This window comes from Balaenoptera ricei, chromosome 1, assembly GCF_028023285.1.
Source record: "Balaenoptera ricei isolate mBalRic1 chromosome 1, mBalRic1.hap2, whole genome shotgun sequence".
In the NCBI taxonomy this organism is placed as follows: Eukaryota; Metazoa; Chordata; class Mammalia; order Artiodactyla; family Balaenopteridae; genus Balaenoptera; species Balaenoptera ricei.
This window is the reverse complement of record NC_082639.1, coordinates 109,270,018-109,286,989: the sequence shown is the minus strand read 5'-3', so window position 1 is coordinate 109,286,989 and position 16,972 is coordinate 109,270,018. Positions and strand designations below refer to the sequence as shown.

The following is a 16,972-nucleotide window of genomic DNA, read 5'->3' as shown; positions in this document are numbered from 1 at the left end:
GCTATACAGTGGGACCTTGTTGTTTATCCATTCTATATAGTTTGCATCTGCTAATCCCAAACTACTAATCCACCCCTTTTCTGAATTTCTCTAGATCCTGTTCATGTACTTTAAAGGACTTACGGCATACTGCCCAAATTGGTATTTGCAGCTTCCCTTTTTGAGGGTCAAAATCATTGTCTCATTCTTGTTTACAACCTCTCTGTTGTCCGACTCTGTCTCATATAGTAGGCACCCATAAACTACTTGTAAATTAGTACAAATAGTTTTTTTTTTTTTTTTTTAATGAGGTGAGTTATAAGTAAGCAGATAATGTATTTGGGTTAATTCGTTTATTTTGTTAGGCACCCAGGCTGAGATAATTCAGTGCAGATTTAATGCCATAGGTGCCTTCTGAGGCATCTGGAATTGTTACCTCAAATACGTTGGTAGTCAGTGGGCAAGCACAAGAGTGGTTGGTTACAGCTTTCTCCCAAAATACTTTAAATAATTTTAAGCTGATTTCACCCTTGTTATCTATCTGTTCAACCTGAAATTCATCATTTTAATGTATAAAGGCTACTCAAACCCTCCTCAAAGTTGAATATTAGATAAAATATATAAGCTGAACTTGGAAGCAAGGCTAATTTTTGAGATCTATACTGCTTCCTTGTGAAGAGAGAAAACTAGAATCCAGTCCTGGGATTGAATGTCTTTATTAAAGAAGTGATTAAGTGGCAGCACAAATCAGCAGCAATAATTTCGGAAGGAGTGGAGACAAGGTGTAGGGTCAGAGTTGATTGTTCATTTCATGGTATCAAGGTAGCTGAAGAACTGTGCCTGAGGCCCATTTGATCATTATTCTACATTGCAAATGCAGGAGGGCAAAACTCAAATACTAAGGACCAAACCCTACTACGCCTTTTAGAAACTGCATAAAACCCTACAAATTATCATAATAGTCAGCAGGATTGCCTCTTAAGATTTGAAATCCCAGTGGTTTTCCCTCAGCTAGAGTTTTCAGCCCACAGGAGCAAAATTGTAAGGTAAGCTTGAAGAAGGAAAACCCTTTTGAGAGAGCATAGCTATTTCTGAAATGATTCAGTGCTTTCCCCTATTGTCATCTCCCATGATGTATTATTTCCCCTTGTTTTAAACCTTTATCCCCAATTTCTCTGAGAAAAAGAGTGTATTACAAGAAGGAGCAGGATCGCCTTAGCCTTTTAGAGATCCTACAGTCTTATAGCAGATAATCTCAAACTAAAACTTACAGGGTTTTCATCAACCCTTGAAGAAATATTTGTGTTTACTGGCCTGGAGCAAGAAATTAGGAAGGTTTGAGCAATCTCTGAAGCTGATTAAAATGAAGTAAAAAAAAATCAGTCCTCCATTTTGCACTCCATACTACTCTCTGGTGCCGTCATCAGGCCTGTTTTCTGGAATTAATATCTGGGGGGAGGAAAGGAATCCCTGTGACCCAATACTCCATTGCTTGAACCCTTTACTTTGTGGCTTGATGGTTTTTGAGAGAAACTGATAAGAAAGAAAGATAGATAAATTAAATAAATAAATAAATAAATAAATCACAACTCTGGCAGATTCATCAGCACCACCTCAACACAATAGAGGGGAGAGAGCAAGACTGATAGGGTAAAAGGGTGGAAAGGAGGGGCTTGAAAGGGCAGGAAAGGAGGGCAAGGTGGTGGGAGAGAGGTCTTGGGCTTAGAGCAAGTCCAATTCAAAGGAGTGGATGCTGGCAATGGGAGCTCTCCAAAAGTTGAAGGTGCTGTACTCGAGGAGGGCATCGCCTTCAGGGTTCTTCTCCTGCTCTGCTCCGGTTGCTTGCCCCGTCGTTTTGCCAACGCTGCTGTCCTTGATCTTGTAGGTGGACGTATCTGACAGACCCAGGCCTTCCAGCTCCGACAGATCCAGTTCTGGAATGGGCATCCTCCAGAAAAGAAAGGAGCTGTACTGGCTACTCACAGGGTCCCTCATAACTTCCTAGAAAGAAACCACTTATCAGTCTTCGTGGTATTGCCACCTCTTTGCGGCCCATGGCCTTTCCTTACTGAGAAACTTTACATCCCCATTTGCCTCTGTACATAATCCAAGTTCCCTAGGACAAGCTTCAGGAATCTTCCTCTATTACCATTTTCTACCATTTCCTAACTCCTCCCCATCTTGGAATGACTTATTTACTGCCTACTGCTTGGGTCTGGTTTTCAAGGCCTTCCAGAATCTGGCCCCATTCTTCCTAGCAGTAGTACGTTCTCTGCTACAGCTATGCTTATTCCTGTCTTTCTTAACTCTCTCCACTCTCCACCTTAAAATACTATCCAAGTTTCAAGACTCCATTCAAGTCCCTAGAGGAATCTTTCCCCTGAACTCTTACTATATTTCATATTCTTGATTTCTTCCTGCCTTTGGTTTAATAGGTCATGGTACCTCTGAAAAGAGTTTCCATGATTTTTCTACTTTCTGTTTTCCTCCCTGCTTTCTAAACCCTACTGTAAACTCACCTCTTCCTGGACATCCTTAAACTTACTCAGCTCCATCTACCCTATTTCTTCCAGTATCTCCCACAATGCCTGTAGAGTTTTACCTGACTATATCAGTTTGGGGTTACAGATCACTGTTACATGTCTTGTATAGGGATAATCTTATCTCCTTCAAGGAACTGAGAGTTTCCCCAAGGGTAAAAACCAGTCTACTTTGTACCTTCTTCACAAGTGCTGGGCTTTAAACACAAAAAACACTCAAGGCTGCTGACTAATTTTCCCTTAGTATTTAATACAATGAATACCTTGCCACTCTCATTTATAACCCCACAGATAAACCTTAACAGCCCATCTATTTCTCTCTAGCCTACCTCCCCTTCAGAACAAAATGCAGGTGCTAAAAGAATTTTCCTATGCCATAACAGGATTGCTTCTCTGACCCAGTGCTAGAATACACCTGATGATAGAGCAAATGGATTGGAAATTTCGGGTAAGGAAAGTAAAGTTTAGATTCGAAGGAGAAAATCTTTTAACAGAATTAGATACTTTTCCATGTTTTAATGAGTACTTCTCTCACCTTTCCTGCCCGTTCCACCCACACCCTGAACTTAGCCTATTATACCTCCCTGCAGCCTCCACCCTGCTGCTTACTAACCAAGGGAAGGGGCAAGAAGCATTAGTTGAAATGTTCCCAAAGGAGCAGAAAGAACATTCCACTGCCTCCAAAAATAGAACCCCCATTTCACAAGGCCTTCCTCCAACAGAGTCCATTGGCTCTCGCCAGGCCTTGAGACTCCTAAATAGTGGCCTTAAATAGGTTCCACAATGCCCCCATATAATGTGGCAGAAAAAGTAGGCCTTAATCTAGAATTCAGTTATGTGTGAGTGTAGGGGCTTTAGGAATGGTAAGTGGGTAGACTAGGATGTTTTTAATGTTAGAGTTACTCTTTTTCTTCTTAGGTTCAAGCTCCAAAATAAACCCTGGGAACTGAGCATTACTCAGCAGACAAGCTGCTTAAAAGGAGGGTAATTCGGGGGCTGGAAAAGGGTGGGGGAGCATGTTGAAAAGGTGAGGTCATCATCCTATGATATTCAGCCCTGATCATCTCCACAGTAATTTGCAGAGGCAAGTGCACAGAAAGCTACAAAAAATGTTGTTCCTATCAACCAGCCAACCCTGGCTTAGTCTGGGACTGTAGAGATTGTAAGAAGCAAACCTTAGGCGTCAGCAGCATTACTGACTTCTTCCCATGGGGATTTTTTTAAACTAACAGTACTAGTTGTTTCCCAATCTAGCTGGCTTCTTTTATATCCCCTCCCTTACCAGTCCACTCCAGAGTGAGCTTAGTATAATGCTGGGCACATAATAGGCTCTTTAAAAAATAGAATCATAGGGGGGAAAAAAAAGCATAGAATTTTAAAACTAGAAAACACCTTAGAAATTATCCAGTCAGTTTGGATAGGGTCTCATAATTTCCAGTCTGATTCTTTTTTGATGTGTTGTACATAGATAGTTGCCTGCAGCTTTTTATAATCCTATACCAATATTCTCAAAACTTGCAAGAATTTTTAGTTCCTGAAGAACAGATATTCAGTGGGTTAAGTGTGATTCTGATATGAATGGTGAAAATGCAAAAGGCAGAAGAGAGGAAGATAGGATCTGAGAAAGGGAAAAAGCTCTTTGACAAACTGACTCCTTTTCTTCAAGCAGTATATGTATAAAAACAGTCCAAACAATTCTGAGTGTCTGGCAGAGCTTCTCTTGCAATTAAAAAAGGTAAAGGAAATTGTACAAAATATTAACTTAAAAGGCCCAAAATCTCTAGCCATGCCATTGATTCAGAGACATGTACAGAGTACCAAATGCATTTCGGAAAGGCACTCAATCAAGTATATACAGCATTTAAAATCAAGTCAAGAACATTGACTGCACCGAAAATTGACGCTAAAATACCCGAACATTTTAAATTTAACATAGTATGGATTTAATTCCCAAATACCCAAATTTTGCACAGGGTCCCTTTTCAGCTAGCTTTCTCTTCCCCAAATATTTTCTACCCACAGCTCATCTATCTTTATATCTCTCATTTACTTATCTTAAAGGGCTTGGACAGTGCCTTGTACCACAATATATGTTCAATAAATGCTTCCCACTATCCTTCATTTTAAATTATTCAGGTATTTTAGGCAAAGGTAATTTCTAAATATCACTGTCTAGTCTTAGAGATACACAATTAGCAAATACATAGCATAAAGTGGCTCTCTCTGAGCCACACAGACACGCCCAGATACCCTTTGTCCAGATCCTCAGTGGGACTCTAGGGCCTACCCAACAGGGCCTTGCTGTGTCATGCTGCCACTGTAGAGGGGAGGACAAGGGATGGTGGTGGAGGGGAATGGAACCTCTCTGGCATCTCATTATATGTGTCTCATTCTGCTGCAAATAAGCATTCCTTTTCCAGAATCTGCCCCCATACCTAGCTCTTGTGGACTGTACTGATTTCAATATGGGATCAGGCAGTTCTCCAGCACAGAAGCCCTTACCTTCCTACCTCAAACTGCCTCTTTCTTTGGAGAAAAGGTTTGGGAATGGGAGAAGGAGACTGTTAAAAGAAAGATCAGGATTAATCTCAATATTATCTCAATATTATCGCATATCTCTCCCTCCAAACTCCTTCCTATGGAGACAAATAAGTTTGGGGTGAGGGTAGACACATCAGTGGAACACAACAGAAAACATTTGAAAATACAGGGAAGTAGAGGCTAGAGTGGTACAGTAGGACTAGAGATTCATCAAAAACCTGGAAGAACAAATTGACAGCTTGAAAAGGAAGATGTAGATTACTAAACTGAAGATAATAAAATTAATAATTTTATTATCTTCAGGACAATAAGTTATAGGCAAACTGACAATTGAAATAAGGAGATAAATGCTGAGAAATAACTACATGTAAATTGTTAGAAATTAATATCTGTGTAAAGGATTATAAGGCATGGATGGAGATCTTAGCAAAGATGTAAAACGGTGAACAAATAACTACCTATTGTTCACAGCGCCGCCTTCGCTTCTCTTGAACTGTACCCCAACCCCATCCTCATTTGGGGTCTTCAACCTAACTAGAAGCACCTACTATCTTTTCTGCCCCTTGCCGCCGCCCCGGTTTCGTTTACCTGTTATCAGTGAATTATTAGCGTGTTCCAAAGATGGAGGGAGTACTTCGGGGGCTCCGACGTCTGCTCTGGGCTGGAGAACAAGAAAGCTGTTGGGGCTTTGACGGCTTTGTCTTCTCACCCCCTCTCTGTTCGGTGACTGAGTCAGTCTGCTCAGTCTCCCCCTGCAATGCAGCCCCTCCTAAGAATGGCGGAAGGACTCCCCGCCCCCTCCCGGCCTGACTCGGCTAATTCAAATGATAGGTTCCAGAACACTTGAGGGAGGGAGACAGGACTAAAGCATCTCCGTAGGCTTATTGGTCTGATTCCCGAGCTCTTCCAGCTCCCCCGTGCAGACTGAGGGTGTAATGAATGAGTAGTTAATTGTCCTCTAATTTTAGGTGTATGGATTAAAAATCTTGACTCTAGACAACGTGGAGAAGAGGAGTGTCCCTTTATTCCCCAATTTAAGGATTTCAGGTTACCCGAAGTGTTTTTGAGATCACAAAAATTTTCCCTCCGTCCCTCCCGATTTGCCTTCCCACCCTCACAATGGGTAAATAAACCTAGCCCTATTGCATTTGCGGTAGGGCACAGGAACATCGGGGATGCGTGTGCTTCTGCCAATCTCTGAACTAGGTGGGGGGCCGGAGGATTTAGGGGCTCCGCTTCCTTTCGCCCCGCAACGCCTGACGCGCAAACGGAACGCACGATTCTGGAGAGTCCAGCTTCGGTGCCAGGCCTTCCTCGAGGGTCCGCTTTCCCGGGTTTTCCCGGCAGGGGCGGCGGCCCTCGGGGGCTTCCGAGGCCCCTCCCACGTCCCTCCGTCGTGCAGCGCCACCTCAGTCCAGAGCGGGGCTGTGCGCCCGGCTCCCAGCCGGACGGGTTTCGTAATCGCGTCGCGGCCGTTTCCGCCCTCGGCCAGCCGCACCTCTGCCGCTCCGCCCTCGGCTCCCCCACCGCGCCGAGGAGCGAGCCCGGGAACCCCACGCTGGCGGGCACCGAGCGGGAGCCCCCCACCAGCTGGCGCCGGACGCCTGGATGCCGGAGCAGAGCAGGTGAGGCCTCGGGCTCGGTCCCTCGGCCCGTGCGCCCCGCCTGCCCAGTCAGGCGGAGACGCACCGGATGCTGGGGGTGGGGGAGGAGGGCGTCCACGGCTGTCGAGATGCTGGGTCGGTGGCGAAAGGGGTGCGCCGGCTGAGGAGCCGTCCCTGTCCGTGCTCCGGCGGTGCGCAGGTGAGGCCGGTGAAGAGCAGAAGGGAAGACGGGTCTGGAGTGTTGGGGGGGAGACGGGAGGTGGGAAGAAGGTCTCTTTTGAGACTCACCAACCTCGGTGCTGGCGTGTGCCAGCAAACTGAAGCAGAGCTGGTCCGGGAAGGTCTAAATCTGAGACAGGCAGCCACGCCAGACAGTGACAAAGTCGTAAAGATTCACAGAGAGGCCCAATGTTAGTTCAGCCTTGGGAGGAGCGGAGAATTTCTGGGTAGAGTCCGGGGGTGGGCAGAAATGGAGCCTATGTGACTGAACCTATTGGGCAGGGGGAGCTGAGGGCCTAGCCCTGTTTCCTCTTAAGCCTCCACAGGACCTTGCCTGGGGAAGGGCACGGTCGGTGCTGGGGCAAATGCCTGTCACTTGACTGAAAGTTGGGGGCCACCCCCACTTCTCCAGAGCCCCGCAGCAGCCCTCACGTCTGGAGGTCTCCATAGGGGACCAGCTGCAGCCCTGGGCTCATAGCCAGAATTGCCCGCTCCATTTTCTCAATTCTCTTTCTCTTTCTCTCCAGCTGCTTCTTGTGAAGGCTTGTCAGGCAGCGGGTAGGAGGCCTTGGGGCTGGAGTCAGCGGGACCGGGAAAACCGGTTTGGGGCTAGAACAGGACCAGGGAACTACCTCTGTACATCCTTCCTCCCTGGAACCTTTCTCCCATCCATTCTCCTGCTCACTCCCCAATAGTTTTAAAGCTCTTAAGCTCTACTGTGACCTTGGTGTCTTTTCCAGCTCTGTATTTCACCCTTCCTACTTGGGACTCAGGCCCAGGTCACAGCACTACTTGGCTGTCAGGGTATGGCCTTATACGATCTAATCCTGACCCCTCCTACTGTTTACCCAGCCCTTCTCCTTCGTTGTGGAGTTGAAATAGCGTGTAGTGGGTTCAGGTGCCTCTTCTTCCTGGGCTGACCACTTGAGGACTTCATTTTTCCTCAACCCACTCTTCTCTAGATATTTTAAAGGAGAGTGGCAGCCAATCACTCTTACTTCCTTTTCTGGCCTGTTCCCCTCCCCCCTCACCACCACCACCACCACCACCACCACCACATTCACCCTGCCCAGTCTTCTCCTCACGCTGACCCCACCCCCAGGTTTCAGAGACCCTTATGTCCTGTGTCCTAGGGAATGGAATTTCCTGGTCGCTTCTCATCATCATTGGTCATTTCATGCCAAGTCCCACACACACACTTTCCCTCCACCCAGCCCTGGCCAGGTCCCTGGAAAAGGAACAGAAACGTCCTTGTTCCCTCCACTGCCCCTTTCCCTCTCTCCTCCTCCCCCTCTTCTCTCCTTTTCCCTCCCACCATCCACTTCTGTTCACTCAGCTTTGAGCAAGGAGGGTGTTGGGGGAGAGTCCAGTCTCAGTACAGCGTGTCTGGTAGTGTTGGGGGTTTCCTCTGATTCTTCATTGTTTTCTTCATCCCCTTCCACCCCCCCCCCAACCCTTACCACCCAACACCACCACCATCACGACAAACCCTGTGACTGACTGACTTCCCCACTGACCACAGCTCCCCTCTCTGGACAGCCGTGTTCTGACTTCCGCCCTGTCTCATTACTCCTCCCCTCCAGTGGTGGGAAGGGAAGTAAGAGAAAGCCTGGACTCTCGGGTCCTTCCATCCCTCAGAAGCTGTGTCACAGTGTTTGTGTGATCTCATCTCAAGGCTGAGAAAAAACCCTCTCAGTTCTTAGATCAGTGTAGGGTGCCAGAGCATCAGGGTTCCAATCTTGGAGGGAGGGGAGATTCCTATTCAGGCTAAAGTGTAATGTGCATGAAACTGCCCTGTTTGGAATCTTTGAGGTTGGTTGTATTATAGGACTAGGGGAATGCAGTGAAAAGAGAGGAAACCTATATGTGCCCTACCCTGGCTGGCAGTAATGAAGAGGGGAGGAAGTTCTTCCTTGGACACTAATGCTGTTGGGAAGTTCCTCATGTCTGGTTGGCTGATGAAGATTGGGGGTGGAAGTGGTAAGGAGGGAAGAGAGAACAGGTCACAGCATGAGGGGAGGAGGGAGGGAGGGAGGCCCAGGCCCTATGGGGTGTGAGACAGAGCAGAGTGGCACGACAGGACATGTGAAGAGGGTGGGGAGGCTGGAAAAAGATTCCTCATGGGACAGAAGATACCTGGCACGTGTACCCACAACCTGTGCACAGATGATCTCCACGAGACACACACATGGTGATAGGGTCATGCCACATATGTGCAAACAGAGGTGCACACAGAGGAGTGCATTGATACAGAACACAGATAAAACAGTGTAGGCAGCCCTCAGGAAGGATCTCAAGGTCAAGTAATAAAGAAACTGCTAAATGGCTTCTGGGAGGGGTTGGATCTCAGTTGAGGGAAATGAGGAGGAACAAGGGCAGGGAACGGAGAGGGAAGAAATTCCTCACTGTAGAAAGTCTTAGGTTCCAACCTGCTGCAGTTGGTCACCTAGGACCTAGGTAGTCAAGGCCTCTCTTGGTCTTAAAGAAAATCTAGGTGTTCAGAGTAAGGTAAGGAAAAAGGGAGGGTCAGGGGTGGAGGCCTTGTTTGTGAGAACAAAAAACCACCATTTCCTCTTCAAAGTCACTTAAATGCCCCTCCCCTTCTGCCTTAAACCAAGGGAGAAGGGAGGTGGAGCTTGTAGCACCCCCAAACTTTGCTCATTTCTGCCAGTATCATTTAGTCCCCTCCCATCCTCTCTTCCTAGCTTCCAGCCCCCTTCCTCTCCCCTCCGTGGGTACCAGCAGCTACTGTTCCTTAACCCTTTGGTGCCCTTTTGGTTCTTTGCCTTTCTCTGAGAGGCAAACTTTCAGACTTCGAGGTTCTTATGTTTGGAGAAGGTTAGTGTTGGTTGTAGGACTAGGGCCTTTACAGGGGAGCAAGAAGATATGCGCTCCTCAGGAGCCTTCTCAAAGAGTGGGGGAGTGGAGATTTCTCATTAACTTTTCTTCTCTCTTTACTTTCTGCTCATCCAGGGTTCCAGGTCTGTGGAAGACATAACCTTGTACCTGCTTGCCCACGCCACTCTCCGACCTTGCTAGTCTCTCAGGGTCTGAGACACTGACCTTCAGCGCTCAGCTTAAGGGCTCCGAGGACTCCACTTTCTCTAGACCTGTCCAGCTGAGTAAACCCAGGGTGTTGTTACACCTGAGGGGAGTGAGGAGTGGGCGGTCAAGGCACCAGAGCAAGAGCCCTCTGGGGCCTCAGGCAGAGGCGTGAAACTGGAACCATCGGGGAACATGAGTGAATTTTGGCACAAACTGGGCTGCTGTGTGGTAGAGAAACCCCAGCCGGTAAGTCTCCCCCACCCCACCCCAACACACAGAAACCAGTTACCGTATACTGGGACGTAGATACGTCAGTCTAGGATCCGCCGTCTAAAAAGCACACTTCTTGCCTCCTTCTCTGTCAGGATAGCTTCTATGGCCTGGCAGGTGTGTACATGGAATGAAGGGGACTGGGTGAGGGAGGAAGTGAACAGTCCTAGCTATCACTTCTTTTTCCCGTCCATTTTGAGTTGGACAGGGGTTGTAGGTGGAGCTTAATACCTGTCAGTTTTCCCCACTGTTTCCTTATCAGCCAGAGGTGACTTTGACATGTCCTTTCTTTGTCCAGTGTTCACTCTGCAGGCCACTGCCCTTACCACCCTGCCTGTGTCCTCTCTCTGTTTGTGTTGTTCTAACCTTGCCTTTCATACCCTAGTGACTTCCCTGCTATAATGCCGTATCCCCTTTCCCACCAGGCCCTTAGCTCGTCCCTTAGTGGTTTTCAACTCTTTTCCCTTTCTCCACTGTGACGTAACTCCCTGTCTTCTCCAATCAGAAGAAGAAGAGGAGACGGATTGACCGGACCATGATTGGGGAACCAATGAATTTTGTCCACCTGACTCACATTGGCTCTGGGGAGATGGGTGCCGGAGATGGACTTGGCATGGTAACAAGGGAATGGGGAGAGGTTGATATGAGGTTGTGGGCTAGAACTGTGCCCTTTTTTGAAAGTTTAAGCTGAGGGCATAACAGAATACTCGATGGGAAGCAAGAAGCTAGGATTCTAGTCCTGGTCACAGGCTGCATAAATCTGAGATCTGACATTTCAAGTCTCTGGCCTAGGCTCCCTCATCTTTACAATTAGCAGATTGTTCTTCATTGGATGGAGGATATATATACTTAATAGTTACTTGGAGGGCTTTTTTCCAAAAACCATAACCCTTCCTTCTATTAATTAAGAACTGCTGTCTCAGCGCCACAGTAAGTCATATTGTGGTTGGGAGTGTTGGGACAGGGAAAAGGCTGAGCACCTCTATCCTAAGTAATGTTTAATATGCATTTCTGCTCTCAAAATAAGGGAAATGGGCTTGGAGGTAGCGAAGGAATCTTTTCACCAGTTATGAAACACAGATAAATATGGGAGAGTCCTTTGTGAGAGAATCTTACTAGTAAAAGACCCACTTTGTCTCATCCTCATGAAGGTCATTGTGAAGGGAGGCATTGAGACTTCCCTTGGAGGAATAGAGATTAGTTTTAACCTTTTCAGATTGATTTTATTGTCAAGGAGATGGGGTCAACCTCTTCCCCGGAGGGCACAGGGGAGCTCTTTTACCATGCCATATGAAGATTTAGGAGAGGGTCTCACATGTGCTTTTTCACAGACAGGTGCAGTTCAGGAGCAGATGAGATCCAAGGGAAACCGAGACAGACCGTGGAGCAATTCTAGGGGCTTGTAGCTCCAATACGACTGGTGAGTGATTAGAGAAACCCATCCAACACCTCCAGCCCCCTGCCTCAGAACCGTGATCCTCTGCAAGAATGGAAAGTGAAGGGAGGAAGAAAGAATTAGAATGGAAGAGTCAAAAATGTAGGATCCAGAAAAGCAGAGAGAAAGGAATGTGCAGACAGATAGAAATAGAAAAAAAGAGCGCACTGTGGAAATAGTTAAGTGTGAACCAGGTGGTACCCTCTCCCTAAGGTTTTCTTCGAGGCTAATCTTCCTTCTTCTCTTTTTCCTTTAATCAGGTTCTGCTGTGTGTCCAGCCTTCACCCTGTCCAGCCCAGAAGAGATGCCGGCCCTACCAGTTTCCCTCCTAGAATCAGTAACCCCAGGGCCCCTCTTTTCCCTATCTGTCTAATAGTGCCTCAAATGGCTTGGGGGCTGGACTCCCTCTACTCCCTCTGGCTGTAGCCCCTCCTGGAGATGGGGTCAAGGCAGCAGGACTGACCAAGTGACTACTGGTTGGCCAGAAGGAGCTCAGCTGAAGCCCTGGACACTATCAGATCTGAGATAGGAGTTTTCTGGGAACTTGGAATGAGTTCCCTTCTCCTGAATGACGGTCTAGGTGCCATATGTTTTTAAACTCTTAACCTGGAACTCCTTAAATGTGGTGGGTAGGTGAGATTACCAAAGCTGAAGCCGGCTTTGCTAAGAAGCTCCCTACCTCCCTGCCCTTATCTTTCGTCCTGGAATGAACTGAAGCAGACGTCAAGCAGGGTCTGGGAGGGTGACCACTGGCTAGTCTACTTTTTCTCTTTAGATCTCAGACTTGAAACTCAGTCCCTCAGTATCTGTCTGCCGATACCAGGGTCTTTCTCTAGGTAGGCCTCTAACCCTATGTTTCTGTAGCATTGCTGGCTCCCTAAGATCTTTCCCTTTTTTTTTTAAATTAATTAAAAATTCAATTTAAGATGAGTTCTCTTAATTACCCCCATCCTGCTACTACCTCTATCCTTAACCCCATCCCTGTCAGGAGCCTTATTGTTTCCCACTGGATAAGAGTTAAGAGGTGGGTCTTAACCTGAAGTCTTGGGGATCTGCCCTCTGCCCACCTCCCCGCTGGCCTAGAGAGCAAGAGGGATCTTGGAGAGAAACCCAGAATGCAGCAAAACTAGGAGTTATGTCTCAGGGTAGACTTACTGATCACTGAGAATGGGAGTGGTGGTGAAATAAATAGGTTGAAAACAATCATCCTTGAGTGATCTTAAGATTCTCTGGCATGAGAGCCGGAAGACCTCTAGAGCAAGTTTTCTCAAACTAGGCACTTTTGACATTTTGGGCTGGATAATTCTTGGTAGTGAGGGACTGTCCTGTGCATTATAGGATGTTTAGCAGCATACCTGGCCCACCCTAGTTATAACAACAAAAAATGTCCCCACATATGGCCAAATGTCTCCGAGGGGGCAAAATCACCCCCAGTTGAGAGCCACTGCGCTATAGAGTCGAGATATTTTTCTCTCAGATGATTTCCACTTGTTCATCCTAAGCCTGAGTCATGGATGAACTAGGGCCCTGTGTAAAGTAGGTTCAATAAGGCTGCACATAATCTCCAAACACTTCTTTATTGTGTGTTGCTTGTGCTTGCATGGGTTCATGTCTCTGTGATGGACGTGTACTGTGCTTCTCCATCCTTATGCTCCCTGGAGGAGGGGTTCCTGCAGTGTGGAGACATGAACAGGGTATGGGGGGATTGGGGAAGGGAGGGAGTGAAAAACAGTAGAGCTATAGATACCCCAGCTTATCCTCCCCAAATTTTAAGCTCTGTTTCTGTGCCCTAGTCCTAGAACCAGACACAAATAAGACTCAGGGAGTTTTGTCTGAAGACCAGGTCCCACTGCCCACCTGGCTGAAGAGTCTGCTTTAGGTGGGAAAATAATGTAGGAGTAGGGTCTTTAGGCATTTTCAGTTTTCTCAGGTGTTTTGTTCTGGCCCCTTCCTTGCAGGGTGATTAGGAGGGCAGAACAGATGAGCTCCTGCCTGCTCTGAGATGAGAAGGCGGGGGTCTCATTAGCTCAGTAACAGGAAGAATCCTGTTTAATGGTAGTGGGGGTCAGGAATGTGAGAACTAAGATCCACTCTGCTGATTCCACCATCCATCCAGTTTGCCCCCACCTATAGTGACTGAGGTTCTAATTTCAGTGTATTTCCTGCAGATTTTTTTTTTAGTGTTTAAGCTTGGTTATAGAGATACATTCCCAATGTACTCAATTCCAGTCTAGCTAGTTGCTCTGAAAGTAGCTCATCTTGTTGGCCTAAAGTAGCTGAATAGCCTGAGGGTTATACTAGATCTAAAGGGTTAACAGGATAGGGCAGAAAGATGGGGGAACTCCTGGAATCTCCGGTCACCCTGATCTTGAGCCTTATTGTACTGCCTATTCTTTTCTTTTTGGCCACGCCACGCGGCACGTGGGATCTTAGTTCCCAGGCCAGGGATGGAACCCACACCCCCTGCAGTGGAAGCAGGAGTCTCAACCACTGGACGGCCAGGGAAGTCCCTCTACTGCCTATTCTTTAGACACAATCTTTTCTTTGGTGCTCTCTCACCTTTAGCTACCTTCTGTAATGTGTATGCTACCATCACTTTAACAATATTTAGAGTGATGGGAATGGGTTTGAGAGTCATAATTTATATTAAAAATTGTTGGACTTTTAAATACATTTTCAAATAAAAAAAGTTTAAGCAAAATAGTCCCAGAGTAATCACTACAGGTGTGTGTTGGGTTAAAGGGTAGACGTGGTTAATGAAGGCAACTCCTAGAAAGTGGCTGTCATGGAATTTTGTGCCAACCTTGCCCTTTCTGAGGAGAGAAGGCCAAGTGTCGTGAAGGCAAGGAGAAGATAACCATCACCTCCCAAGGGCTCAACTCATTGTTCTTCCTGTTCCTTTTTCTTGGCATTCATCTGAGATTTTTCAAGTCTTTAAAGAAGTACTTGTTTAAAAACAACTTTGGAAATGAAGAAGATGAGCAATATCAACATTTTTATCCTGGGGGACAGTGGAAGGGACCAAGCCAGATGCTGCTAGTACACAGTTCAGTCTTAAGGTTCAAGAGATTTATGGTCTCCCCTCCCTCAGGTACCTCTGTAGAAAGACACAAGACCAAAAAATGTTTTTTTTTCTAGTTTTGTTTTTCTGTACTAAAAATATCCAGTGGGTGCTGGGATTGAAAGGGGAAGAGAGGTTGAGATGCTGACACCTCCTCTTGTGGTTGAAGTGGCCATTACCTCCGATTTCTGTTTATCTGGGTAAGGAAACAAAATAGAGAAAAGGGAAAATATAACCACATCCATATTCTTTTCCCCTCCTTGCCTCATCTCCCTCTCCCCACAAACCCTCATTCCGTTAACACTGCTGCCCACTATTTATGCTTCTTTTTTATATTGAATAATGGTATTAGACACAGCAAGGAGAGAGACAAAAACAGAAACTGACAGAATGACCAAGTATATATTTTATTGTCCTTCTCCTTTCGCCAAAGGTCCTGTCATCCTGAGACCTTGAGAATATTTTATCAGGTCGATCAGGAACTTTGGTAGCTCTTTTGGTGAAGTAGAGGACTATCCTTCCCTGAGAATTCTTAAGTTTCTGGGAATAATCCCAGGAGGACAGTTCTTTGGGTTAGTAGTGGTTAAGAGCATTGGCACTAGTGTCAAACAAACCTGGTTTAAATCCTGCTGTGACTCCACTACTTACTAACTTTGTAAACCCCCTGTTTCTTCATCTGTAAAGTGGTAATAATAATACCATAGAGTTGTTGTGAGGACTGATCCAGGTAGAGTGCACATAAGAAGACCTCAGATATTGGCAGCTGTTACTGTTAAGCTGCGTTAATAAGCTGAAAACTACGAAATCTTCCACATCCATCAACTATCTCCACATCAAGAGTTCTTTATATATCTACAATCTTAACAGTTTGGTCAATAATCATCTAATGACCTACATGTTGCCTAATAGCCAAACAGCAGTTGCTCAAGAAATGATAGGTGGAATCAATGGCTAACAATAATGTGAATAACCAATGCATTTTATGAATCAATAACCAAACATAAGCAACAGTTCACGCAGACACACTGGCTGGCTTAGCAACAGGGTTCTGGATATCAGGACTTTTCAGATGCCTTAACAAAGATGCTGGCTCATCACTAGACACTTACTGGTTGCATCTCTGTGAACACTGTAGACAGACTGTTCCAAATATCCTCCAGCCCAGTCCGGACCCTTTTCCAAAAAGCAAGGGCTGGGTTGGGCCTGAGACTGGGGATGAAGGGGGTGGGTCTGAGTCGGCTGACTAGTGGGGGAAAGGGAGTAGTGGTGGTGGCCCTGGTGGTGGTCTGAGTGGTGCAGCTGGTGTCAGGACAGAGACCTGCATCGAGGGGGCACTCCTCCCGCTCGCGGTTGCAGGGGCATTGGTGGTAGGTGCAGGGCCGGTGCTCAGTGCGGAGTTGGCTCAGCGCCCCAACTCGCAGGCGCCCCGAAAGGCCACGCAGTTTCCCGGCTCGGGTCCGGCTCATGGTGCCGGACTTGCAGTGGCAGTGCCACGGGCCCCAGGGCATCAGCACCAGCCGCAGATCCTCGGGAGCTGGCATGGCTGTGGGCGAGGGCGGTGGCCACTGGTTCCGGGTGGACCGTGCTGTTGACCACTGGTTCAGGGTAGTGTCGGAGAGCAGCTGGTCCACGTTAGCCTTCCAGGTGGAGGGCCGCTGGCTTGAACTCATCCTGATTTCGGAATCCTGGTCATTCGCTGTAAACCCTGGGCTAGGCCCCCCAGGTGTACTGGAAGTCGTATTGTGAGTCTCCAACTCGGTGTTATTCTTTCTGGCGTAAATCACAACCCCCTCTTCCAAAGACCCATCCTCCTCCGCCGACAAACGCGACCGGCTACCTGTGGACACCGTGGAGGCCAAGAGCTCGGCAGCGGCCGGGCCTGCCAGGCTGTCGGCCACGGCCACGACGTCGTCCTCATCCTCCATTGTTACCCTCATCTTCTGGGAAACAACGCTCCGGGTGCTCCGGGCGGTGGTCCGGTAGCTGCGGGTCATAGGGCCCCCGAAGCGGAGACTGTTCCGCGGCATCGCGGTCGAAGTCAAGCCTTCGGCCCCCGCCGCCCGGGGCCCCAGACTCAGCAGCAGGGCGCAAAGCAGCGCGCCGGCGGCGGGGACCATGGGGCTGGACGGTGTGGGGCTGGGAGGGAGGCCAGTGAGGAAGGCCGGGGCTCCCACCTTCTCTCCCTCCCTTCGGCTCTCGACCCACCGGGTCGTTAGAACCGAGGCCCGCGGGGGAGGGGAGGGGGGCTCTGACGCGCGCGCCACGCCCCTCCCCCAGG

General features: G+C 47.7%; 3 protein-coding genes across 6 annotated transcripts; 1 reads left to right on the top strand and 2 right to left on the bottom strand.

Annotated features, from left to right (window-relative positions):
- Positions 1 to 679: 679 nt before the first annotated feature.
- On the bottom strand, positions 680 to 6,706 carry MLLT11 (MLLT11 transcription factor 7 cofactor). Of its 2 annotated transcripts, none has more exons than XM_059930727.1 (3): positions 6,339 to 6,706; positions 5,649 to 5,812; positions 680 to 1,980 (listed from the first exon to the last, which is right to left on the bottom strand). In XM_059930727.1, the coding sequence occupies exon 3, from the start codon at positions 1,972 to 1,974 to the stop codon at positions 1,702 to 1,704; it is 273 nt and encodes a 90-aa protein (XP_059786710.1). In that variant the 5' UTR covers positions 1,975 to 1,980; positions 5,649 to 5,812; positions 6,339 to 6,706; the 3' UTR covers positions 680 to 1,701. The 2 variants fall into 2 exon arrangements, with proteins under 2 accessions (XP_059786710.1, XP_059786718.1); XM_059930735.1 differs by having other exon boundaries at positions 5,649 to 5,721.
- On the top strand, positions 6,231 to 14,334 carry CDC42SE1 (CDC42 small effector 1). 3 transcript variants are annotated; one of them, XM_059930708.1, is made up of 5 exons: positions 6,495 to 6,685; positions 9,857 to 10,174; positions 10,704 to 10,814; positions 11,530 to 11,618; positions 11,894 to 14,334. In XM_059930708.1, exons 2-4 carry the CDS (start codon positions 10,121 to 10,123, stop codon positions 11,602 to 11,604), a joined length of 240 nt encoding a protein of 79 aa, XP_059786691.1. In that variant the 5' UTR covers positions 6,495 to 6,685; positions 9,857 to 10,120; the 3' UTR covers positions 11,605 to 11,618; positions 11,894 to 14,334. The 3 variants fall into 3 exon arrangements, with proteins under 3 accessions (XP_059786682.1, XP_059786691.1, XP_059786699.1); XM_059930716.1 differs by lacking the exon at positions 6,495 to 6,685 and adding an exon at positions 6,784 to 6,863; XM_059930699.1 differs by lacking the exons at positions 10,704 to 10,814; positions 11,530 to 11,618; positions 11,894 to 14,334 and having other exon boundaries at positions 6,231 to 6,685; positions 9,857 to 10,118.
- A 452-nt stretch (positions 14,335 to 14,786) lies between these two features.
- C1H1orf56 (chromosome 1 C1orf56 homolog) lies at positions 14,787 to 16,959 on the bottom strand. Its single transcript, XM_059930686.1, has 2 exons — positions 15,804 to 16,959; positions 14,787 to 14,890 (listed from the first exon to the last, which is right to left on the bottom strand). The coding sequence occupies exons 1-2, from the start codon at positions 16,809 to 16,811 to the stop codon at positions 14,870 to 14,872; spliced, it is 1,029 nt and encodes a 342-aa protein (XP_059786669.1). The 5' UTR covers positions 16,812 to 16,959; the 3' UTR covers positions 14,787 to 14,869.
- Positions 16,960 to 16,972: the final 13 nt, after the last annotated feature.